At 43.3% G+C, this 27,134-nt stretch overlaps 1 protein-coding gene and 1 long non-coding RNA gene across 2 annotated transcripts in view; one reads left to right on the forward strand and one right to left on the reverse strand.

Annotated features, from left to right (window-relative positions):
• Positions 1 to 13,312, reverse strand: part of doc2b (double C2-like domains, beta) — a 247,321-nt gene extending 234,009 nt beyond the window's left edge. The window contains exon 1 of the mRNA XM_049591263.1: positions 12,638 to 13,312. Coding sequence (XP_049447220.1) covers positions 12,638 to 12,965 — 328 coding nt within the window. The 5' untranslated portion in view covers positions 12,966 to 13,312. The remainder of the gene's footprint in view (positions 1 to 12,637) is intronic.
• LOC125897830 (uncharacterized) overlaps positions 1 to 21,690 on the forward strand; it is a 108,115-nt gene extending 86,425 nt beyond the window's left edge. Inside the window, exon 3 of the long non-coding RNA XR_007450525.1 lies at positions 21,444 to 21,690. This is a non-coding gene — a long non-coding RNA (uncharacterized LOC125897830). The remainder of the gene's footprint in view (positions 1 to 21,443) is intronic.
• The last annotated feature ends 5,444 nt before the right edge of the window (positions 21,691 to 27,134 follow it).

Here is a 27,134-nt window from a genome sequence, read left to right on the forward strand (position 1 = left end):
TCAGAATGGGGCTGCCCTTTCTTTTTCTGACATCATCAGGTTTTTGTGGATAGCTGCTCTCACTGGGCCTCAGACAGAGAGGTACTTACCCTCATTAGTCAGATTCCCAGTTTGTTTTATAATCAGTTTTAAAAAATTATTTTAATTATGTACAAGGCAACAAATGGCAGAGCCCCCGAGTAAATTTTAATGAACTTTTAAAGAGCAGCTTCATACTAAATCCTGTACGGAGGAACACACTGCTGTACTAACCTCTACGGTTTGAAGGGTTCAGGTCTGAAGCACACCTGACCTCATTCATCCCCATCTAACTGGAGGGTGGTTAGATGTAGTATGCTGAGTTTGTGATCACAACCAGCTGTGATGTGGTGTTGTGTGCTTTGTGATTGCTGTACTGCTACTTGTACGATATGGAACGCGCATATTTATTGTATGTTTGGTGTTGTGTTGTATTGTATTGTATGGGCTGTGTTGTGGCTGCAGCATGGGCGAATGGCCCAGAACAAATTTCTCACTTTGTGAGACAATAAAGTTAATCTTGAATCTTGAATCTTGAATCTTGAACTACTGTGGTAAGACATGCTTCTCTCACCTGGGGCTGCCCCCTAATAGTCAACCAAATGCGAGTCGACAAGAAAGGTTATTAGACGGAGATTTCATTGGTAACTTAGTCGACCTTGAACTCAACCCATTGTGTTGCCCCGCCCGAAATATATAATTAAATAAGTAAATTTAATATCATAAACATGTGGGTGAATAGTCAACTAATGGCCCTAAATGACCACTATTGGTCAACTAGGAAAATTCTTAGTTGGGGACAGCCATTTGATCAACCAGGTAGGGATGCACCAGTCCAACGTTTTCCCTCCCAATGCCAATTTCATAATTTAAACTCAGGATATCTTCTGATAGCGAGAACTGATCCAGTATCAGTACAGCCTTTTTCACATTTTAAATCTGTAAGTCTCATTGCATAGAACTCATCGGGACATCATGTCCTTGCAATCCACTCTCTTTAATCACAAATACGGCAGCCTGGTCAGTGGCCTTTGGCTTCTTACAACGACTGTACAAGATGCACCAGACTTTCAGCTAACTCCAAAGTGATCCCATCTGCGACAATAACGTTTTAGAAAGAGAGAGAAAGTCTGAGTAGGATGGGAGGGAGGGATGGGTGGTTGAGATTGGTGTTCAATTTTCAACCATGAAGCGTAGTTACTCGTGTACGTCACAAAGCACAGTAGTCAAGTGATATACTCCTGAAGTCACTAGGGGTGTAAATCACTAGTTTCATCATGATATGATCTGTATATAAAGTTCAGTGTGCAGAGATGTGCAATTCCAACATTTTCTTCTGGTGACTGGACCGCTTTGGGTTGATTTAAAAGAAAAAAAATCTTATTGTGTCTGACAGGATTAGGAAGAGGTGGGGTGTAAAGATCTGGCAGGCACCAGGAGATGAGGTTGCTGCATCACCCTCAGCTCTTCACTTCCCTGTGGCCATGAAAGGAGATAGAGCGCCACACTCCAGCACAGCTTACAATAGGATGGCTGATTCTGCAGAAAAAACTCATTTCCTCCTGTCCTGATCTGAAGTCATTGCCCTCCTCACTTTTTTGTCTAAGTTATATTCATCTAGACGTGTTAAACAAACAGAGTTAATCATATACTTATTGAAGATATAGCAAAGTAATCTGATAAATGATCCACATCTCAAAATATTGAATTTAGGATTGTTTGAGGCTGAAGAGGCTGCTTACATTGTGTATGGGTGATTAGAGAAAAACTCTTTTGCTATTATCTCTATAGACATGAGACAATGTGAGATGAACACTTGTAAAAAAAAAACCCTGATTTTATTTTGAATTAAATCAATTGTGGATTCATATTTTGCTTAATCCCACTTGATCCCCTACAAGTCTGTCATGTAAGGGTTGAGCCAAATACTCAGAGTAAAAACAACTATCTGGTATGGATAATGTACGTTTTATGAGCATGAGTACTGTTCCCGTAAAATGTGTCAATATCCTTATTCGTGATGAAGGAAAACCCTTATTTAGGTAGCTAAATTGTTCTCCTACTTTTGTGATCAAAAATTATATGAAGCTTAATATCAGTAGTTTTCTAATACATCATAAAAACAATTTCTGATCAACCCATAACAATGTCATGACCATGTCATAACCTACACATGAAGCCTATGCTGTTGTGAGTATTTATACTGTGGTGGTGTGTCTGTTGCAATTACACCTCCAAAACACTGGTAGGGGGTGGGGTTTCTGTGAAGTGCTGTAAAATTTAGTTGATCCAAACACAAGTACACAAATCGGCTTCGTTAACTCGCAGGATTCACAGACAAAGAATTCATCTTTATCTGGACACATTTTCCAACACAATTACAACATGCTAATGTTTTTAGCACAAGCCTGTGGCAATTTACATTGTATAAATTACCCCTGGCGGCTAGCAGACTTTTTCTCTTCTCATATGAAGCAAAGGACAACAGCAACATTTAACAAAGGTAGCCTCACAAAATTTGGCTCCATTACAACTCACAAGGTTCACTGACAAAACCACTGTGTCATTTTAAACACGTTTTCCAAACAAATATAACATGCTAACGTTATTAGCACAAGCCTATGGTATTTTACACTGTATAAATTAGCCTAGCAATGAGCGGCGATTTCCTCCGCTCGTATAAAGCCAGGATAAATCACACACAAGACTTTAAATGCTTTTTTTGTGGAGGCTTTATTGTCTTTACAATTTATTGTTTCTTATCTGTGAAAGAAAAGTAAATTAAAGCTTTGGGTCCCCTGAGGGAAATGGTTTCAGCTTCCAATGATAGACAGGAGGTCTGCGTTGCTGCAACTGCCGCACGTCACTGTGCGTTCCCACCAAAAGATTCAAAATCGCCAGCGGTCTCTCAGGTCGCTGGCATCGCGCTGCCTGGCAGCTCTGGCAGGGCTTGCAGAAGGCTGCCAAGGGGCGGTGCCTTCTTTCTTTCTTTCTTTCACTGTCCCACCTTGAGAATATTCACGGTCTGCAACTGGCTGCTGCTCGTTGCTGCTTCGGCGGCGGTGCTGCTCATTTGCATAAAGTTGAGCTTCTCTCAACTTCAGCTTGACGCTCAGGTCGCTGGCATCGCGCTGATCGTTGTCGCTCGCTGCAGCCGACGCGAGTGACGCTCTTCGTCGCGAGTGTTCATTGAAAATGAATGGCTGCTGGCTGCTTATGACGCTCATGAATCTTTTGGTGGGAACGGAGTGTCAGGCTTCAGCATAGGCTCTACATCGACACAGAGCCTACCCCGTAGGTATGGTGTTGATTCGATGCAGAAGCTCAAATCCCGCATAACACAACAGCATCGGCCTCTTGTGTGACATGACATATGCGTCAGTGTATGTTATATGACACACTTTACTGTCTCAGTTCATATGGCGGCTGATCTCGTCCTCTGCTTGGAGAGTAAGGAGCTCTTGAATCTTGTTCTTTGAGTTAGCCGCTAACAGCTACTATTTAAATCTCCCACTGAGGGTTGCACACATAACATGTTGTCAAAACATCACACCTGTACAGCCCATGATCCCGTCCTGCTGGCTGTCCTGTTTATACTGACACAGGGACCACTCTGTCCCTCCATTCCGTGGTTGTACCTTTTAAACAGAATGTCGAGGCGGCATAACAGCATGTAATTCCTGCCTTGAAGAGGCAGTCCAAAAGGGGCTACTGATACAGATACAGGTAATGGTGTACTCCCTCATCCCTATATCATATATATCGCTGTTAAACGCTGACAAACACTGCTGGCATTAAAACTCAACAAGACCCACCGCTCACAGTGATTATAATTGTGTTTACACTCCTTTGTTTATCTCATTTAAAGCCGCTACAAGGAACTTTTAACCGGATATGCAAAAGTCTCTCATTTCTGCTGATGTCTGTGCGTGACCTACAACAGCAAATGAGACCATCGGTGTGAAGATAAGCTATTTCTATATAGTGTATATCCATACCTTTAGGAAACTGTGTCCGGGTCCGCGGCAGGTCGCATCCAGGACGAAGTGATTTACGGCACTCAGACGACACACTTCATCTTACCTAGCTGCTTACATTTAGTGACTCTTATAAATAGTCGCTATTCCTCCTCCTTGACCGACATCCGTGGGGAGTTAAAATAGCAGCAATCATCAGGTAAAAGTTCTGTGAAAGCACTGGACTCACCAACAGTCAGCCACATCTCAGTCACACAGAGAAAATCCAATCCTCGGGAAGTCAGGAAATCCTTCAGGATAAACATATTGTTCGCTAGCGATCTAGCATTTACCAGCCCAATCCTGGCAGGAGCCGGTGGGTCCACGGCGTTAGCTGTCCGGGGAACCACACACAGAGGCCGCAGGTTGCGCAGATTCACCCCGTGCCAGTGGGGATGAGGAGAGCAGGGGCCACGGGGCTGGAACACCTCATCCAGGCCGACGACAGGTACCAGCCAGGTATCGACAGGGTCCAGTGAATGCCGAGAAATAAAGAGGCGAGGCACCGCGCCATACTCAGGCCAAGAAGCCGTGGAAGTGCTCGCCAAACAGGCTTTCATCCTTACCAGCCGACCGCTGCGTTTACCCCGGCAGCGGTGGCTCTTACGCCGGAGAGGTGGAGCTGGGGTGCAGCAGAGGTGAGCTGGGATCCCTGATAGGAGCGGGGGCAAAGTTTTCCCATCTTGTTGTTTTATTCATCCCCAAAACAAACACATGCGCAACAATACGACAATACGCACTAGAGCTCATGGGAAATATAGGCTTCATTCCAGCAAAACACTACTGCTTTTGTCCAAAATTAACTCAAAATGAAAGTTCCTTGTAGGGGCTTTAAGTCAAAACTCCAAAGATGTCAGGAGACACATTTTTATGAAGAAATTATGTCAAATTTGGCAATTAAATCCCCATTAACCTCAAAAACATTCAGATATAAAATATAGCTTTAGTTGATTTTATGTACCCTTTCTGTCAGATCATTTTCTTTTGTTTTCGACACCCCTCTCCCACTGTGACTGCATCTCTCCTCACCAGTTGACAACTACAAGCAAACACTATAGCTCAACTCTTGTGCTGAAGAGACAGCAGTACTGCCAGAGCGAGACATCTCAGGGGAGACCTGTGTGTGCATACATTACCAACTCTCCCCCCCTCAACCAACCTGCACTAGTCCTGTCAACACACATGGCTCTGAGGCTTATCTCGCAGAAACACAGAAGCCTGCTCTGTCATGTGGGTCGCACCGGTCATTTCTCCTGGCTGCAGTGGGGACGCACCCCTCTACACCCACTACAAACAGCTGTTAATTGACGTGGCAGAGATCTGGATGTCTAATTGGTTTTGATTTCCCCTTCTTCGCAGGGGAGCTGGGACACTTGGTGGGTGATGCACTTTTCTCTTTCAATTAAAATCAAGGTTGAGTCACAATGAATCAGAAAAATGCTGCTGTTATGCAGATGAGCCAGCAGGTTCAGAGCACCGATTGAGATATCCCTGTGTGGTTTGGTACATGAAGGAGGACACTGCCACACAGCTCCACCCTCCCCCACCTCCTCCCCAAGAGGAAGCACGCAGATACTGGATCAAGTCCCGCAGGACTGTGAAGAGCCAATTTGGGGCAGCGCTGCCTCTTTTAAAATCACAAACAACAGGAAGAGGAGAGTTCCTTTTCTTACATTTCATGCAGCAACAGGGTGAAAGTTAGTTTCAAGCTCAAACAAATTCAAACTGAAGCTGCTTTTTTATTCGGATCACAGTGCTGCTTGCCGCACTGCCGGGAGGGGAGAAATTAGTTTACCTCAGAGTGTGATTCATATGTATGAGGTGAGATAAGCCTCAACAACAAGTTTGTTAAAACTTTACTAACCCTCCGAGATGAGATGAAGCTGGAATCAAGCTTAGCTGATAAGAAAGGAGAAAGTGGTTATAAAATCAATTCCATTGCTGTTATTCTTCTGAGCTTGTTGCCAGTAGAAGCTATTGTGTCTGTAAAACTAATACGACGTGTTCCCGACTTTTAAAAGTGAGCTTTCATCAAATAGGCTTGGTTTCAGCTGTCCTTCAGAAAGACTTTCAGTACTGCTTTAAAATCGACGGAGCAATCTTTTCTCAGTGTTGCACAGCATCAACCTGTCAAGCTTATGACTCAATACATTTTGATTATATTTGTTTGCTTTACAAGGTCTCAACGAATATCCACTAAACAGGGCTATGGTCATCTATTTAACGTTGGGTGGACCAGTTTTAAGAAACAATTAATGGGATGTAACCCTCAATGAGGTCTAGGGGATCTCCCCCAGGAGAAATTTAAGACATTTAAGGCTGCTTTCACACCTGCCCTGTTTGGTTTGGTTCAATCGAACTCAAGTTTGTTTGCCCCCTAAGTGTGGTTCATTTGGGCAGGTATGAACACAGCAATCACACTCGGGTATGCACCAAAACAACCAGAGCGAGACCTTCTTGAAGAAGTGGTCTTCTTTTGAGTGGACGAGGGCAGGATGCTAAAATTAAGAGAGACTGGCTGAGTATACTAGCAACGAAAACAGTAGACAACATTGCCGTTTAAAGTTAAGATATTTGAACTTTTTGCCGTCCTCCACAATGGAATTTACAACTAGAAGTTATGTAGTTCCTTCATACAAAAAAATGGAAAACATGGCCAATTTGGGCATTACTGGACAAAATTATTTTATTTAGTATATTTTATTCCATTGTTTGTGAGCAAAACAGTGTCAAATCGTCCCATGCTGTCCACAAGGTGTTTGCCCTTTGCCTGATTTCATGTGAACGCAACATTCGAAATGGTAGGAATTAAAATGCCAATTTGTTAAGTTTATGTATGATTATGATTATGTTGTTAATGATTATGATTATGATTATAGTGGGGCATTGTTGCCTGGTGTAGTATAGCTTTTTTTCTTTATATTTTCCATCCAGCACCAAGTAGATGGAGAGTAACAATGGAGGCTCTCTTTTCACTCAGTCACAGTTTTTCAACACAGAATCATGTGTGTTTTTGCTATGCCACACTGCAGTACAGTCTGAACCACTGAGGAGGATGTTTGTACAGTGGCTCACTGTGTGACTGTTGAGCGTTGGTGCAAAATAACGAGTGTTGAAAATCTGACTGACACTAAACCGTGATGATGAGCAGGTATATCACCTGTTACGTTAATGTGCTGTGGAGTGACTTCTTCTATAAGATGCTCAGCAGCTCTCAGTAACTGAGTCTATGGCACCGTTTCTTACAGCAGACTGGTACTGCTGCAGTAGTATTTTGTTTATATGCCTTATGTTTCTCCTTTAACTCCCTTGGCAGCAGCAGCAGCAGCAGCTTGGGATTATTTGGGATGTTGCATCAGACCCAAACAGCCACTTGTTATTCATTTTTTATTTATTTATTTTAAGTGCCTGCCTACATTAGACACATCAACACCGTAGGTGAGGCTTATGATAAGCACACAGATGACTCAGACTTTGGATCATCCATCCAATATTTTTATTTACAGTTAATTGCTACCATAGTTACACTGATGCTGCTTCCTCTTTTGGCCTTGTTTTTTTTTGGAAGTGGAGTTGACATGGTAATTATCCTACATCACCGATGACTCTTCAGGTGATTGTAAAATCATTAAGATGATGCTCCAGCAGATGTTTGTGTCTAATTGCCTTATTAGCAGGGAGGATGGGGAGGAGTTGTGGTTTTGACGTTTGCATAAGCCTGCAGTGTAATTGATCCTCATCTGCATCAACACCACGTTAAAGTTCCAGTAGTTTTATGCACACAACAACATCCCAACCATGGGTGTATAAAGAGAACTAGATGCAGCGGGGTCTTGTTTACTCCTTTGAAAGTTGCTCTGAGGTGCATGAAGCCTTAAAAAGTTTGACCTCCGAGTATAAAATGACCTGGATCTCCACAAGCCCACTGGTAAAATGCACTTACTTGTCCTCTAAGGCCTTTACACACCAAGCTGATTGTCGGTTGTCAGTCAGTTGGAGTGTTGGTTAGCGTCTGTTGCCCTACCCCTGCCACTCATGGGCCCATGTTGGCTTTTTTTCCGGCTGCTTCAGCATGTTAAGTTGCCGTTGGTGATGCCTGAGCCTGCTGGTGAATGAAATCACTCTCATTGGCAGTTCAGCTCAGCACACGGGAAGAGAAACAGAAGTGAGGAAAGTAAACAAAGAGCTAAAGTCAAGGGGGCATGAGACCAAAACAAACGTGTTACATATGGTGAGATTATTTTTCTTCAGCCACTGAGCTCTTTAGCAGAAAAGTTTCTTGATGGTTTGTGTTCTTATTCACTGGCGCATAGTAAATATGCTTTGTTCTTTCAACATTGCATTGTGTTGTTAATATGCTAACTGGCTAACTTGCATCAAGACAGTCCTCCGGTCTCCCTTTTTGAATGGCGATTACAGACGAATGCCGTCTGCTGGTATGTAGAGCTATTTCCTCTTACACAGGTGCAGAATTGTTGTGCTGGTTGGTTGCCGGCTGCATCTGTCTTTTCAGATTGTATATGTATTGTTTACGACCTCAGTATGCTTCACACTAGCTCCCAAGCTGTGTCGTGCCTCATTGTCTAAAGGCAAAAGTGTTCTGTTCTGAATGGCCACACTCACCAGCTGCTCCTGTTATGTTCCTGATTGCATTCCCCTATTTCACTCCAAGAACTGTGTCTTGGCATGTCTTTGTAGTCTCTGCATGCTGTACTGCACAAATGGGGACAATAGCGCAAACTTTCTGTAAGTCTCTCCTCAAAGGATTCATCATGTTGCACCTGGTACACCTGGTACATGAGAAAAGTTTAGAAAAGGAGAGCTTGAGAAACTCTGCCTACTTTTACACCTCCACACACCTTGCCGATCACTGTGTATGACATCGTTGTCAGATTGTCTATTTTGGAAAGTAACTGTACGATGGGAGGCGTGAGATGCTTTTCGCGTATCTGACAAACACCTTTAAGAAGACTGAACCCTTACTTCTCCTAATCAGAGCTGCATCAGTAGGCACTGTGTCAAAGTCGCCACTTTTGGGGTCTTGCCCCTCTGATAACAGCAGGCAGTTGTAAATGGACAGCTCTTATCATGACTTCTTACCTTAACAGATGAAGCACTTAACTTAATTTGCCTCTCATTCACACTGGCTAACCGGTTCATCAGGAACAATTTGGTGACACTTTGACATGAAGACAAGAAGAGCCAGGGATCGAACCACTAGCCGTGAAACTAATGGACGACCTGAATTATCTACTGTACGCCTGGCTGCACAAAAGCAACAGGTAGGAAGTAGCTCATGGTTCCTTGTGCTTTATCCCACCTTGTGGACTGCAGTGTGTCCCACCCAGATTAGCATGTAGCCAGGGGGATCATCAGACAATGGGCCCCTAGGCTCAGATATGCAAAAGGCCCCCCACCCCTCCCACATCGGAGCAAGATGCATACACTCTATAGTTGTTTAGCCTCTTCGTTTTGTTTCTCACAGTAGTTTTGTGTCTCTTTGAGATAACTTAGTGTCTTCTGCTGTTATTTTGTGTCTGATTTTAGTTTCTTTGCATCTCTTTGTTGTCATTTTGAATCTCTTCCTGCTCAGTACCATAGCCTTTATACAAAGATGGACGACGCATCTCTCCTTCACCCCACTGTACAATAATAAAGCCAACATGTCCTTGACGCAACCACTGCCATCTAAAGATAAGATAGACTTTATTGTCCTGAAGGAAATTTTTCAAAAAAAAGTTCCACACGCAGTCCCATTCTTATGCATAACTCTCTCTGCGTTGCTGCTGTAGCTGACCAGCACGCCGAGAACCGACTCGTCATAGTAACTTGATCGCATAATATTCTGTTTGTTGTGCTAACTTCAATATTTGTTTATTAGACCCACACATATTTATCCATATCTCATAAATATCAGATTTTGATCCTCTGCCTGACCCTCTGTGTTCAAGGATATTCATTTATTTTCAAAGCTCAAGGCTATTTAAATATTCTGTATGATCACGCTATTATTAATGTAAGCAGGAGATTTTAATACAAAGTGGTAACCACTGTATGTGAATGCATTAATGGGTCAGACAACCCATTGATCTCATTTTTTCAGTCACTACCCAGAGCTTATGACCATAGGTTAAAGTTGGGATGTAGATTGACCAGTAAATCTTAAGCTTCGCCTTCCGGCCTCACCCTGACAGTCCGGTGCAGCGCCCGCATCACTACAGACGCCATGGTTGTGGTGTTAACGACCATGATGTCATGCTGTATCTAATAATACTGTCCAGCACTGCATTGTAGAATGTTAACATGATCTCTGATCTTGTGCTGGTGACGTCATTTGGAGCCAGAGTCTGCCCAGTTGCGATCGAGTTCCTGCCCATACACCCGTCCGACCAATTGAGAGCACTGCCATTGGTTAGGAGCACAATGATTGGCTCACACAGCTGTCAATCATGACATCAAACCACTTTTTTTTAACATCAAATTACTATTAATAACCAAGCTTATCAGAACTAAACAAACACTTTAACAAACATCAGCGTGATAAGGACCAACTGAGATGACAGAAACCATCTTTGGGATGGGTTTTTAGTTTGGACCATGTCCTGTCTGCTAACATGGAGAGGGCGGGGCTTTTGACCTATACTGCAGCCAGTCACCAGGGGGTGATGAAGATGTTTTGGCTTCACTTTTAGGGAGCTGTTATTACTTCCATATTTGTATAAAGTCTATAATCAGTACGTGTTAATTTGAGTGACTTTTTGTAGGTGAGAGCCTGTGCCCAGGGGGCCCTTGTAGTAATCTGTCCATACATCATACATGTGGCACTGGGAAGATGGATTTCTTATGTGGCTAACAGATACACACAGCGTACTTAGCCAAAACTGTCTTAAAGTGTATAAAATATGGATTTGTATCTGGGTGATAGTGAACTTTCACCTTGTAACAAATGTCTCAACTGAAAGGCAACAGAAATAGCTGCAGTTTGTGGATTTAAGTTAGCAGTGTGCTACTAGTCTGAGAGAGACCAGAAGTATCACTCTTCAGTTGATAATATAAATTCCCAAACACTTCACATTGCACCAACAAAGACATTTCCAAACGCCATGTTGTGACTGCTGAAAAACAAAAAAGGCTACAGAGGTCAAGTCTCCCGCTAATTGAGGACTGCTCTCACAGTTTCGGGGGAATACATCTCTCTGTCAGACTGAGTGAAATTCTGGTTGCCTGGCGGAGTTTATAGAGCAACATCTGCCAGGCCCGACCCGCCTCTGCTCCCTACCATCCCCCCTCCTGTCCAGTTCTGGATTAGAGATGGCCTAAGCCCAACCAACTGCATGCCGCTCTGCATGGATTAACTCTTAGGGAAGCTGCACTGCTGTCACACATTAACCTGCAATCACAAGTCTCTTGTGCAGAGAGCACCCACAGCCAAGCTCTGGTGAGAGTCTGATACAAACACACTGTGAGGCAGTGGTGTGTTTCTGTGCACCCTGAGAGCAACATTCAGAGCGAGCTGTAGCCGGGCAAAGTTCAGAGGCAGCCAAATGCTAAAACAGAGACTCTTTCGCTGTTTCACTGATTTATCCGACTGAGGTTTGTAGAAATAAAAAATGATGCCGGTAGCAGCAGCTTTCATTTTGGCATTACATTTACTACAGCGCTGCTGCAGAGTGGCATCTCATCTCTCCGTGAAAATGTTTGCTGGGAGCCAAAATGGTTTTCACAGGACGCAGAAATCTTGTTCAGTCTCGTTGACTTGTTACTGCTCCAGTAGCTGTGCTGCATGTTATTAATTCCCATTATTATTCATCCACTCAAACCTGTTAGATTAAAGGAATGACATTCAGCAATGGCTTTCTCAAAGGAGCCTCCCCTCTGTGATGGAGACAGATATGAACACACACACACACACACACGCATCTTTATGCTTTGGAAATTACCACAGACAGACACTACGCTCACACAATTGGAACTTGCCTGTCTTCCCACCAGCCAACACATGAGCTTACAGATGCAGTCAGACTCCGCTGAGCGCAAAACTGCGACTAATATGAAGCTTCACCAAGAAGCCATGAATCATTCAGCCTGGTGAGACTGATCGGCAGTACACACTGAGCACCCTGTAGACACTGGGGATATGAATGATGCGCACATACACACCGGTTGACACACACATGCAGTCATTTGCTCCAATAAAACCACACATATCATGCTTTCAGTTGGAGGAGAGCAGAGGAGGAGGAGGAGGAGGAGGAGGAGGAGGGAGATGTGTTCTTTGCAGCAGCAACAGTTGTCTGTCGACTGAGAGGGAAAGAGTTAGCTGCAGCACACACACACACACGGGGACACGCATACACACACATACAGCAGGTGATTGGAGATAGAAGGAGATGGACGAGGGAGCCGAGAGAAGAAAAGGTGACAGATAAAGCCACAAAGCCACACAGCTGGAAGGATGCCTGGCAACCGGTGGCAAAAATGGAGATGCAGTAATAAGAGAGAGGGAGAGGGAGAACTAAAAGGGATAGACGCACACATGAGGACATGTTGGAAAACACTGTGGTAAACAGTAGGAGATGACAAGAAGAGAGATCATCACTCACTGGAGTCATCTGAGTCGTATCCCTCCACGTCGGGCTCCTCGTCCCTCTTGGTGGCCTGTAAGGAGGCGGAGGCTCCGGCACAAGCCCGGTCCGGTTTATCCTCATTGGAGCGGTCACTTTCGGCAGCGGCGGTGGCAGAGGTGGCGGCCGCGGAGCCGGAAAGGGTAGAGGCCACCAGTTGGTGGGGCACAGAAGGGGGGAGGCCCCGCGGGTAACGGGGGAAGTAGTCGGAGATCTGCTTGATGGGCTGGATGGGGCCAGGGCACACGTCAATGGCCATGTGCTCCTGGATGCTGATGGTGGGTTTCTCGCCTTTGCGTTGTGTCATGCATGCGGTCCAGCCCGGAGCCTACTCCCAAGACCAAAAAACTGAGAAAAGAAAAAAAAAAAAAGAAGATAAACAGACCCACCCCCCTCGTCCTCCTCTCCTTCCTCTTGTTTCTCAGAAAGAGGTGGGTGTTGCTCTGGGTGGGTGCTGACGGGTGGACGGGTCCAGGTGAGCTGTGGATGTCACCACACTGGTCTACATGGAGATCTGGAGGCTGCTGCTGCTGCGTCTTCCTGTGCTGTCCTCAGACCCAGACCATGCTGTCTGACAGCCTCACACACACTACTACCTACCCTCCCGCTCTCTCCTCTTCCTATACCCCCACACTCTGCCCACGTCTGCGCTGCCTATCTGAGAGAGAGAGAGAGAGAGAGAGAAAGAGAGAGAGAGAGTGGTGTGTGTGTGTGTGTGTGTGTGTGTGAGGGAGAGGGAAGGGATTAGAGAGGACGGAGGGAGGGATCAGCTGATGTCACTGCCTAGCAACCGAGCAGTAAACAGGAACCGTCGGCCGAGGTGCTTAATTATGATATTAACCCCATCCATCTGTCAGTGGGAGGGAAGATCCAGTGCCGTGCCAGACTCGTGTGTGTGCATGTGTGTGTGTACCTCTGGTGCTATGTTCACCTGCACAATGAGCCATGACTCGATGCTTTGTGATTCACGTCCAGGATGTTTTTGTATCTGAGGACTTTTTAATTGCCAACATGCTAATCAACAATTTGAGTGAAGTGTCATCACATTTTTAAGGCCGTATATTTGAATTTTTTAAACACATCTATGATGAGCTTCGATCATGGCCCCAAAACTCAGCACATGAACCTGCATAGTGTCTGTCCAAGCACGACCTGACATTTATTACAAACTAAAGTCAACTAAAGCCTTTCAGTGCAGTAACGGACATTTGTGGCACAGACTACGTTCATAAATAGCTACTCCGAGTGGCAGAGCACACTTGGGCACAAAGTGGACCGTTCCAACACATTCTCACTCCCAACTCTTCATATACTGACACTGGCCCTCAAAGTCAAATTATGAAAGTCTGGGGCGCCTCCAGCATGTCAATTTTCAGTAGTGAACTTGATGCAGTCTCTTTTCAAAATAAACTTAGACTGCAGGTAAAAACCTTTGTTCCCTTTTGGTACACTCGGTACAACACATAAGTATGGGGATTGCGTCCTCTCGAGACCAACCTGAGGAACCTTTCTCAAAATGCCTGTAAAGGCCAGTGAGACTGTTTCAGGCAAGGGAAGGCCCGTCTTCCCATAGAACTATAAATACCCTGCGCAGTCGCATTCCGTCCATCCTTTTGCACTTCACCTCGCAAAACCTGGTACCAGAAGAACCCTCGCTAGAGACTCAACTGTCCAACAGGAGGTGAGCTAGCTCCCTACCCAGGACGGGTCCATGTCATTGGTTCGACAGCTCGTTGGTCCGACATCCCATTAGTCCGACGGTCCCCGGTGCTGAACGGCTCCCGGCGGGCATATTTCTACCTTGATGGTGCGCCGCGACCAGCTCTGGGTCAGCTGGGAAAGGCTTGAGGCGAAGCAGGCTTACGGCTTATGTGTTTGTCACTTTCTTTTTCATTTTAACCCACACCATGATCTTTTCCTGACCCTAACCAAGTGGTTTTTGTGCCTAAACCTAACTAGACCTTAACCACAGGGCATCATGATGATTTCGGAACAACGGGACTTCGGAACAATGGGTTTAATATGGTCGAAACAATGGGATGTCGGACCAATGGGCTGTCGGACCCATGGGCAGTTCCCCCCAGGACATCCCTATCAAGAGGACACTCTCTGCCGATTAGCTCAGCTAACGGATATTTATTTAACACTGCTAACAAATTATTTTGGCTATTTCCACACCTGTTAAGCATTAGCTAATGGATTTACTTTCTTAGGTTTAGGCAACGTATCCACATAGAACGGTTTGTATGATATCCTACAAATTAGTGCCCCACAAATGACGTTTTGTGCTTTAACCTAAAATTATGGAGGTTAGGTTTAAGCAATTAAAATTACTGTGGTTAGGTGTAGGAATAGAAACATGGTGAGGACACACCTTAGAATGACTCAAAGTTCACACGGTTCCGAACATTTGTCTTGAGGGGAAAGTCTGCATTTTTGTGACCCATCCACCCCCCCTACCTGCCTCCCCCTTACTACTGGGTGCGTTACTTTTCATAGGAAAACTTAAAAGCAGTTTATGAGAACAGCCTGGTTTCGGCATTTGTCATTAAGTTAAGAAGAAAACATCATGGTTTGGCTTAAAGTAAGTACGATCATCACTTATGTAATGTAATGTTACATGACATGCATCACATTCGTCATGTGGAATACATCACTCCAGTAGCGTACTCCATGTACTAGCACTCTACATTGTTGTTAAAATTACTTGATTGACTTTTGGGACACATGGGAGGCGAACAGCGGTCTCCCGGGTGAAAGTCTGGCCATCCAGCTCCACTCCCACCCACCCTATGTAGACTTTGTGTCTCTTTATACCACAACAGTCACTCAGATCATCTCATGCTGCTGCCAAAGGGACTCTATGTGCATCGGTATCTGACACCAAGGGCCACTGACCAAGCGTCAGTATTTAACAAGCTGGGGGTGAGACTGTGTTGACTGTTCATAAATTCAGGCAGCTGTTGGAATATACTGTTAAGCTCAGAGCTCCACAGTCTCAGAGCAGCAGAGTGTACTCTGGAGATGGAGCAGCACAGTGCCAAGTCCTGTTAAAGTGAGACTTAACTGTTTGTCAAGTCATTTGGAGATAAAATACTCTAACACCTTGCCACCAAAACTGGCATAAGCCCGACCTGATTTAACCCAGGAGAAATGTTTCCAATCGGGTTCGGGCAGAGACTCAAAGCTCTTGTGAAAGTCACTGTCGACAGGGCCTCTCAAGGCAGAGTCTCCCCTTGGGCCCGGAAATGATGAATGCCACCCCTCCCTGCTTCCTCACTTCTGTCATCACATCCTGATTTCTCTTCCACACAAACTACCCAGCAACATAACAAGCAACAGGAGCACCTTAATCTACCCTTGCGTTGATGCGCACCTGTCTGTTTAAATGCACAGACACATTTCCACTTCACCGTTTGCGATCGCGCCCTGATGTTATCGCACGTTTCTTAATTGCTCACCATCTGTTGCAATTTTTTGTGGGTGTCAGTGGAAATCTGCGGCGCTGTACACTTTCACACTCGTCTAATGCACATATTGTCACATTTCACCACTGTACACAGACGTGGTTGATACTGAGACTTATAATTAACTGTGACACGGTGATGTCTTGTTAAAGCTGAACAACAGGTGAGACCTTCATGTAGAATTACACCTCTCCTGATGTCGTACATCGATGTCACTCGATCCATTAAACATCCAAAGACATTTGTACATTCAAAGAAGAATAACAAGGAAATGATAAAGTCCTTTCATCTTCCAGAGCAAAGATGCACATGCAGCTTTTAACTCAAAATCCTAAATCCTAAATTCTCCCTCTAACATGCTAACAAGTGCTCAACATTTTTCCTGTGACTCACATTGCATAGTAAAAAGACTCACAGTCTCTCAGGAGAGTCCCTCCCTGCAGGTTTACCAAGAACTCTAACCTCACCCATTCACAGAGCAAACATGTCTGCAGTGAAGAGATGATGCAGCACCCTCTTGTGTTAGCTGCCAGCAACAAATAAAGCTTTGTAAAATTGAAATTCAGAGGCTGCACTCAAGCTAACAGGTGGTTTGATCAGTTTTATACCGCAATTTGACACAAGATGAAGAGGAGTGATGAAGGTTGAGCTCATGCAGATGGAGCTTTTTTTCTATTCAGTCTATGCCACCTACATATTTTATTCTATATGTTCTAAACATGCAGGGATGCACAGAGTAAATCCTTATCTTTATGTGTAATCAACCAGCAAAGGATAACTAACATCACTGCCGTGGAAAGCCACTCTTTAACCTCCAGAAAACGACTGGTGAATTCTGAACAGGTGGCCTCAATTAAATCCTCCTCCACTCTGAGGCATGGCATCCCCACAGGATACATGCTGAGGATTTCCTGCCAGTCATTAGAAGCTGGAGAATTCATTCAGACAAACAGGGAAACATCAGTGGAACAGTTTGTTTTGACAAATGGAGAAATCCCTGTTAAATCCAAAGACTGTAGTAAAATAGTATTTGTGCTTTGTATTTAGAGGCCTTAGATATTGTACACCTCTGTACACGTTCCCATCAGACAGATAAGGTGATGGTTCTCAAACTTTTGTCAATAATGTATTGTCTTTGAAATATTTTTGCAGCCAAGCTCCACCTGACCAAGGTTTACAGTATTTAGTAGAAAAATAAACGCCTTTAGATAAACCCATTCAACACGTGATGGTATTTTGTTGAGTCTGTTTTCGATTTCTTTCTTCTTTCTCCGTGTTTTCAGCCGTATTGCTGCAGAATGATGAGCGAGTACGCCATCATCTGTATCTGTATAGACCCTCTAGGAGCCGACGTCACAATGACATCAGTTTATTAGCTGGAGGCAAAACACGACTCTCCACCACAGGGCTGTAGGCTACATAGGTGTTGTCTTGTTGTGTTATCGCTCATGGCTCAAAATCAGCCATCACTGCCCGTCAACAAAAACAAAGACAAGTATGGTTAAATGTGATAAGACGAAAGGACTAGACAGAGACGATCATCAAAAATGCTCACATGTGCAACACACACTTCATATCAGGTCAGGGAAAAAGTATTTCCTGTTGCAGGGATGAATAACGTTATGTGTGTTAAGGGTTATCACGTCAACCCTACACCGATCAGCCAAAACGTTAAAACAACTGACAGGTTAAGTGATCAACACCGATCATCTTGTTCCAATTCAATATTCTGTCGGGAAACTTCGGGTTCTGCATATGCACAGCCCTTTATTTGGCAAAAAAGAACCTATCCTTTGTGGCCTTCAAAAACACAGATCCTTTCCACTTTCCTAAAATTTCATTATGGGAAAAGGTTTTTTGTAGATTTGACAAGACAAATGGCCTGTGTGTGTGTGTGTGTGTGTGTGTGTGTGTGTGTGTGTGTGTGTGTGTGTGTGTGTGCGCGCGCACAATGACTGCTTTAGAGACATACAGTGAAACCATGATTTTCTGTGCACAATGCATTGAAAGATCGCAGTGTGTGACTCTGGACTCTGGGGTACTTAATGCCCAGCCACTCAGAGGCAATTATCTCGACTAAGCAGTGAGACAAGTCAACAGTAAACACAAGTGTAGCACCAGGTAACCCTTTCTATGAAAACACAAAGACTAAAAGATCCACAGGCATCGGCTGCCTGGCAAATAGCATCAGCACTGTTACAATTTGGAGGTGCGGGATGAAGACACAAAGCACCTGAAATCACATTTAGATTCCTCTTTGGCAGACGTGGTCGTTTTCATTTTCAATTTTGATTTTGCAACAAAGCTTTAATGATTTATCACCAAAGGAATCCAAGCGCTGCTGGTTATTGCAAAGAAATGTGAGATATAGATGTCTTCAACTCCCTTTTCACCTGGCATCATACTCTAAGTGCCCTTTTTGTCTCCAGTATGCATTTAAACCCCATTTTTCTACTCTTCATATTGTCATACTGCTACATTAGATTTGTCAAACCTAAGGACTCTTTATGCTTTAAATGATCTAGTCCCTACAACATAGTTTCCAACCCTGTCTAAAGTGTTTTATACCCGTTTTGAATGGGTTCATTCGAGGGCAGAGTGAAAAGCTTGTCTTGAGATCTTCCTCCCAGCTGAATCCCACTGCCTCCCGATGTCTCTGCAGGTGTGTTTAATGTGTACCTTTATTCTCAGTGCAATGAATTGTGCAAATGTGGGATAGCAGATAGTATGTGTAACATGTGGCAGAAGAAGTTGTGTGAAGAAAAAAGAAGTCATCCTTTACTTCCCTTCGTTGCTTTTTTTTTATTTTTTTATTTTTTTTACATATACAGCACAATACCTCATGAGTGGCCACCTAACGATCAGAGGGGCACAGTCCGAGAGGAGCTTTAATATTGAAATGGAAGACACCTGCCCTTTTCTGTAGACTATTCAATAATTAATAATGATGCAGCCGTTAGCCTGACTGTCTGTACTTTGTAATATGTGCCAAATAATGTCAATAGGGAGATGATTGCATTATGTTATCATGAGGTGAAGGGGACCTATTGTCCTACATACCTTATTTCCTCTCATATATATATATATATACTATATATATATATATATATATATATATATATATTATACATATATATATAATGCCATATATATATGAGGTTACAATGCCAGAGGTTCATATAAAACGTGGCCAAAATTTCAAGTCATGAGGTAAAGGTAAACGTTTTTTTCTATTTTCAAGACGAGCTGATGTCGGCTTGTGATGCATTTCTTTGTATGGTCATCTGCTCCTGGTGTGCCTCTGCAAGTGTTAAAATTACACACACTGCTTCATGTAGCTACATGCTAAGGGAAACATGAAATTTTGGTTGCTGTTGTTGTTAACTTCTATCATGTTTCTGCTGAAATGTATGTTTGTGAAGATTTTGGTTTTAAATGCTTTTATTGGTGATTTTTTCATGGTAGAAAGTACCACTATACTGCAATGCAGTGCTACATGTAGCTACATGCTAAGGTCATGGATCATTTCATACTGGGACATGTCTGAGTGTGAAGATTTTTGGATTACTGGTGATTTCTCACAGTATAAAGTACTGCTGTACACAGTCATTCCCCACTGCAGGCACAATGCTACATGTAGCTACATGCTAAAGTCATGGAAACATTAAGTCTTGGTTGCTGATGTAATTTTCTCCGTGGTTTCAGATCATAGTCCTGCTGGAAACTTTTCCGACTGTTAAGATTTGGTTTAGAAGTGTTTATTTGTGATTTTTACAAACGTACAAAGTGCCACTATACTCACTTACACTTATTCCCAGCTCCAAGAACACTGCTTCATGCTAACCACATTGAACGTGAAAGTTGCCCATGTTAATTTCGCCCCAATTTCTAATCAGATTCCTGCTGGAACATGTCTGGTTGTGTTTAGAAACTTTTGGGGGTGATTATTAATGGTCAAAAAAATGCTGCTATTCTTTGTTACAGTCATTCCCTAGTCTGAGAGTCTACTGCTAACATACATGTAACTACACACTAATGTCAGGGAAACATGCACTCTTGGTTGCCAGTGTTGTTAATTTTTCCTTGATTTAGGATCAGACTTTTGCTGTAACATGTCCGACTTTCATATTTTGGTTTTGGTAAAAGCTTTTAGTATTGATTTTTCACTGTAGAGAGTGCCACCATTCTCCATTACAGTCATGCCACTGCTACAATGACGGTGCAGAGAAGCCACGAAATGGGAGACCCAGAAACACGGAGCAATCAGAGCAGACTGGGCTGGGTGTTTCGGACAGAGGGTGAATACAGGTGTTCCAGCACAGACAGTATGAGGAAAATAAAGTGTTATCTATACCATTAAAGCATGTAAACATGTTCCTATAAAATTCCGAATACAGTGAGCCTGAAAATGAGTGTGATATGTCCCCTATAATACTACATGCAATCCAAGCTGTGCAGTGTGAACAGCATGAGTCAAGGTCACTAATTCATCATCATTTTGATTCTGAGCCAAGAGATATCTTTTAAATTTCACACGTTTCCCCTCGATGAGTGTCAGTGTTCCCCACAATATGTCAACAAACACCACTGTTGTGTTTTATCTCTGTCTGCTTCCACACCAGACTTCAGTAACTCTGACCAGAGATGAGCTGTTTTAAAAACAGCTTTATAAAGCCTCCAGTCCCCCTTTGAAAGAAGTGCACACCCTGCGGTGACTCATTGACAGTTTTGTCATGAAGCATCCAGACCGATCTCTCCCAAAAGGAAATTAATGTGCTTGGGGTCCCAAAGGCTTCAATATAAAGCACCTCAAATATGAATACACTGCACACTAAATGTGTCTCCCACAGCAGATGACTTCCCCTCTGATGTTGACTTTATGTTTCTGGAAACACAAACAGCCCGGTGACTGGGTTTTCTGTGGGTAATGATGCACACCGAACAATTTCATTTCAGATATTGATGGCATGTCATCACCTCATTGGAAATGTAGCTGTTGAATGACAGAGATGTTTTTGTAAGAAATAATGAGGTGTTCACACAGAGTTTTGTTCATTTTACTGAAGCGATTGAATGGGCTGCGTTCAGTTATGCATTTATATTCACAAAATGATGGCCTTATTTCCAATACTGTGAGACAATAGTCTGTGTCTAGATGATTTTGCAAACTGAATACTTCACAGCGATCCTGTTTACGTGACAGGATTACTGTTTACTGCAGACTCTTTCTGAACCTCTAAGAAAATGATTGAAATTGCAGCTTTATTGGATTAACAAAACACAGCCTGCTAAATGTAGTCATTTCGTCATGCTTTCAGGTTTGTTAACAAGAAGAAAACATCCCATGTCCCAAGAACAGAGTGATTTTCTTCATCAGATCATCCTCAGGATGTCTCATGTATGGCCATGGGCAGAATATAAGACAATGGACCCCAGAGCAAAGACAATGCAGAAGGCCCCATCACCTCTCTTATATAGGAGCCAGACGCAGATTGTATAGATTCTTTTGGTTGTTGTGTCTCTGTGGTTCGGTGTCTCTTTGAAGTTTTTTGTGTTTGTGGAAGTTTTGCCCCTTTTTATAGTCTTTGTGAAACTCTTTGTGTCTCTTTGCAGCTGTTTTGCATCTCTTTGTAGTCGTTTTGTGTCTCTTGGTAGCTGTTTTGTGTATCTTTGTGGGCTTCTTGTGTCTCTTTGTAGTGGTTTTATGTCTGTTTGTGGTCATTTTTAGTGTCTTTGTAGTTATTTTAAATCTCTTTGTGGTTGCTTTGCATCTCCTTGTTTTCACTTTGTGTCTTTTAGCAGCTGTTTTTCATCTCCTTGTTTTTTTGTCTCTCTTTGTGCATAATAAATGTTTATTTGTGGTCCTTTTGAGTCTCTTTGTAGTTATTTGAATCTCTGTGCCGTTGCTTTGCATCTCTTTATCCTCATCATGTGTCTTTGTGGTTGTTTTGCCACTTTTCATAGTTGCTGTGAATCTTTGTGTCTCTTTAAAGCTGTTTTACACATCTTAGTAGTTGTTTTGTGTCTCTTTGGTTTTGAATCTCTTTGCAATCAGTTTGAGCTATTTGACATCCCACTGTAGTCATTTTGTGTCTCTTTGCGGACTTTTTGTAGTTGTTTTATATTAATTTGTGGTCCATTACGGTCTCTTTGGTCCTATCAAGTGTCTTTGTAGTTATCTTGAATCTCTTTGTAGTTGCTTTGTATCTCTTTATAGACATCTTGTGTCTCTGTGGTTGTTTTGCCCCTTTTCGTAGTTGTGAGTCTCTGTCTTTTTGCAGCTGTTTTGCATCTCCCTATAGTCATTTTGAGTCTCTGTGGTCATTCTATGTCTCTTTGTGGCTGTTTTATGTATCTTTGTGGGCTTCTTGTGTCTCTTTGTAGTGGTTTTATGTCTATTTATGGTCATTTTTAGTCTCTTTGTAGTGATTGTGAATGTCTTTGTGGTTGCTTTGCATCTCCTTGTCATTTTGTGTCTCTTTGTGGTCATTTTGAGTCTCCTTTTGGTCCTAATTTGAGTGACATTTTGCAGGTGAGAGTCAGGGCGGACACTTTGGGCCCCTGGGCCATGGGTAGAGATGAAGAACTGTGCTGTAAACTTTAAAGTTTCTCTATGTTGAAAACCAGGCACCAGCCCATGAGTTGATAATTTCACAAGAGTCTGCCGCCTGTTGCTGCACTTTGAAAACATCTTTCAAATTGGAGTGTGCCACCTCCAGATAACTGTATGAAGTTAATCAGCAAGGAAAGGGACTTTACATCCTACAAGCTGCTGTGGTGTGACAGATATGAGGAAAAAAATCAGTCCTTAATCTAGTCCAATACACAGTCTACCTTCTCAGCATTATCAAAATTGCATTTTTGATGTGTACGTGGAGATGTGTGTGTATGTCTGTGTCTCTGACAAGTTAAGGCACTAAAATGCTCAGAACACCTGTATCACTTAAAGATGATCAAGAGGGACACCAAAATTACACCACATCACCCAATTTGTATTTACTTTCCCCTCAAGTGTTCATTTTACTGCGAGCAATGACATGGTGTACCGTGAAATTACAGAAAGGGGAAAATGCACTGACAAAATCGCCATGTTGTCAGTGTGAGGTCACTGCGCTTGTTGTGCAGCATCTTATTTTGTTGATGTGGCAAAGTGCAACCCTGCCTACCTATCAGATTATTGCTCTATGCTCACTGCATCAGGGTGTTTGCACCTGCATTTTTTATGTGTAAGAACCAGACCGCTTCAGCTGTGTTTATTCTTGCCCATGCTGTCTTTCTGTCCCGTCAGCCACATTCCCACTTCTCTAAAACCCTCAGACTATTCCACCTGTCCCAGTCTCCTGACTCCCACATCCAGCCACATCCTCCTGCCCTGCAGTAATCCCTTTCCCATCATTCCCATCACCTGACCTTCCGAATGTACAGTTTGCATACAGTTTCAAAATAAACACACGTCGGTACAACACTGCAAATTGACATTTCTGTCCTTCAACAACAAATGCACATGGTTACATTTTGCCTACACGTGGACATGGTTGGGTTTAGGCAAAAGAAGCACGTGGTTGGGTTTAGGCAAAAAGAACAGGGTTTGGCTATACAATCACAGGGGAAGCAAGCACTGGCCTCCTGAGTAAAAGTTGGTGGTTGTTTCACCCATCCACCACCCTCCCACCAGCCACACTTGGACTTTCGTCACCTAAATTTTCCTTGTTGTCCTGCTGCGTTTTCCCCTGGCAATGCTGGGTGCTATTAAACAATAATGGTGACTGCCCACGTATCAAGCTGATACGGCTTTTTCCGTTGGTGTTAAACAGGGAACTGCCCATTGGTCCTTAAGGTCTGGTTAGGTTTAGGCACAAAAACCACTTGGTTAGGGTCAGGAAAAGATCATGGTGACAAACACATAAGCTGTGAGCCTGCTTCGCCTCAAGCCTTTCCCAGCTGACCCAGAGCCGGTCACGGCGCACCATCAAGGCAGAAATACGCCCGCCGGGAGCCACTCAGCACCGCGGACCGTCGGACTAATGGGATGTCGGACCAGTGGGCTGTCGGACCAATGACATGGACCCGTTAAACACTGGACGTCACCAACCAAGTGCCGGTTTTTGACGACTTTGGGGTGAGACCGCGTTGACTAACGTCGACAAACACCCGGCACCCAACACTGAGTCCACTAATGCAGCATTTTCTCTACATTTTGCGGTGAAAGCCGAGAGACGGATCATGTACGGCTGAAGTTTGCGCTGGCTGAATTCAAGCTGTTACAGCTGCCAACTGAACATTCGTCTCCGGACTTAATTCTTGTCTCATTTGTGGTCTGATAAACAGTAAAGCATCAAATTCAGTGACCCCCAGTGCTGAAAAAATACCAGAGAAAAAACTGATGTAAAATATTATGATATTGTGGTTTTGGCTGGTTAATGTTAGTTAACATTGGCTTGCTTTAGCTAGCTACAAAACTTGTTAGTAAACACATTTTATACCACAATTTGCTTCATGTCTGGGCCTCTTTTCTCAAGCTTTCAATAGCTTATCAGGGTCCCGTTTCACATCTCCATTATTTCTTATGAACTGTACTTATATTTCTTATCTGTTTTTGTGAATAAATGGCGTCAATTGAGTTGCTCTATAATGCAGTCAATTTGCTAGCTAACAAATGTAGCTAAATACTGTATTGAGCAGTTAACTTCAACCAATTCATCCAAACTCCCAGGGCTGGTTTGTAAATTACTTAATCAGCTACAAAGCAACCAACGCCAGCTTAGCTAAGTTACAGCAAGAGGGGCAGCCAACAAGCTAACATTACTTAAGCTAAGGTTAGCCAACTAGCTGTAAAGCTACACTGTATGTGCACCGTAGGCCCGCTCGGTAATCCATCCATGCTAATGACAAGGATTTTCTTAAAGTTACGTACAGAACCTTTAAGCTAATTTGCTTCTGCAGGCATCTTGGCAGGTCAACACAAAAAAGCAGCACAACAACAAACAGTACAAAGTAAAAGTATACTACAAAGAATGAAGAAGACATGCAATACAAAGCTACACACAACAGCACATCATAAGTGTGCTTGCCAAATAAACGCCATTGAAAGTCAAGCCAAAGTCATGAAGACCATAAGATAGAATACAAGCTCAGTAAACTTTGTACTTTTGGCCAATCCCCACTCATTCCCTGCCAGATTGTCTCGCCTCACCATTTGTATCAGTCATAATAACAATGTACTTGCCAACTTAATTGCTGAGATGTGGTACGTGGCAGCATTGCTAAAAAGAAGTCTGTGGCAAACATTAAGTAGTCAATCAAACCGATGTTAGCTATTTAGCAGAGAAAGCCGAACAGTAAATGACCTCCTGGTTCAACTTGACTTAATGTACTTGCCACAGTGAGCACACTGTTGTTCTGTGAACTAAGGGGTTATTCCAAACATTTTCAGCTTTGACAAAAGATAAAATAGTTAAGATAACCTGGCTAAAATGCTGGTTTGTTAACAACCTGTCTGATGATCTGAGTGCACAAGTTTCTTACCTCGTCCGACTTTTCAGATCTCAGCAATAACACTGATGAGCACAACGTTATCATAACTGATAGAAATGGTGGTCAAACTATGAAAATAAGACCCAAGTTGTAATAAATTGGAAGTATGCTTTAAATTATGACTTGTAGAGTGGATTCTGGCTTTATCTAGGGCAGGGGTCTTAAATGTTTTTCAGGCCAAGGACCCCTTAGCTGAAAGAGAGATGGAGCAGGGACCCTTATACTATAGTATAAAACTGAGTTGTATAAATAAACTGGGCCTACAGTACGTGAAGGGCCTAAAGCGCCAGGTGGGAACAAACCTTTTTATGGTGCATGCAATACTAAACTATTAAATTAATGGTTGTTGGAAGACTCATATTTATTAGGGCTGTTAAACAATTAAAACATACATACATCAACTCTTCCTGTGAAAGTATTTTGGCAAATGTGTTGTAGTAAAGCTGCTGGATTTTGGACACAATTGTCCCCCTGTCCTCTACCACCAAAACTGCAGTCCTTTACAGTTTATTTTGTAAGGGAGTTAGTCGCTCACAGGTAGACTTACTCCGTTTGAACACCTGGTCGAGTGTGGCTTGACGAGGCTGGCTGCTAGCGCTAGCATCAGAAGCTGTGCTAGCTCGGATCTCTGGGTTCGCTGCTAAATGATTTGTGTTGAGTTGATATTTCAGGCTTTAATGCTCTTCAGAAATTGCAGATAAGGGTGCACCTATCAACAGTTCAATCTGGGTGTTTTCTAAATGTTAATGTTTAATTTATGGGGCCAAGCAGTGTCGTGTCGTCTGCCTCCATCATGTGAGCGACTGTGGCCTTCAATGACACACCGGGATCAAAGGGCACCACAGAACACTATTAATCAGTGTTTATTTTTTAAGGCGTTATTTTTACTGTGATTAATTATTCGATGCTACGCTATGATTGGCTAGTCTGCATTCAAGGGACAGGACTTAGTGAAGGGTCAATTCAACCTTTTCTCACCCCGAAGTTGTCAAAATCTGCTGCTTGGTCAGTGACTTCCGGCATCAGACACTGATGAAAAAAGCTGCCCTTTCACATCGGCATCAGGGTGAAAGGAAGCAGGACAAGAACAAAAGTTAAGGCGGTGCAAGTCTGAGTAGGCTGGTGGTAGGGTACAACAACCATCAACTTTCCCCCGGGAGTCTGGTGCTCGTCTCCCCTAAGATTATAAAGCCAAACCCTGTTCTTTTTTTCCTAAACGCAACCACGTGTGAGTTGGCAAAACATAACCACATGCGTCTGTTATTGGAGGAAAAAAACTGAAAACGGAGATGTATTTTGAAAACAGACAATGTGTGTAATAGGCAGAACTTGACACAATGACCCCGGACGTCAACAACCAACACCAGAGTACCTTGCGTGTCAAAGGTCATGAAAAGTCCATGACCAAAATATCGATATGTGACGAGGTTGCAGTGAGAATGTGTTGGTCAATTTGGTGGCCTCCCTGCGGTAAC

Source organism: Epinephelus fuscoguttatus, linkage group LG12 (assembly GCF_011397635.1).
Source record: "Epinephelus fuscoguttatus linkage group LG12, E.fuscoguttatus.final_Chr_v1".
In the NCBI taxonomy this organism is placed as follows: domain Eukaryota; kingdom Metazoa; phylum Chordata; class Actinopteri; order Perciformes; family Serranidae; genus Epinephelus; species Epinephelus fuscoguttatus.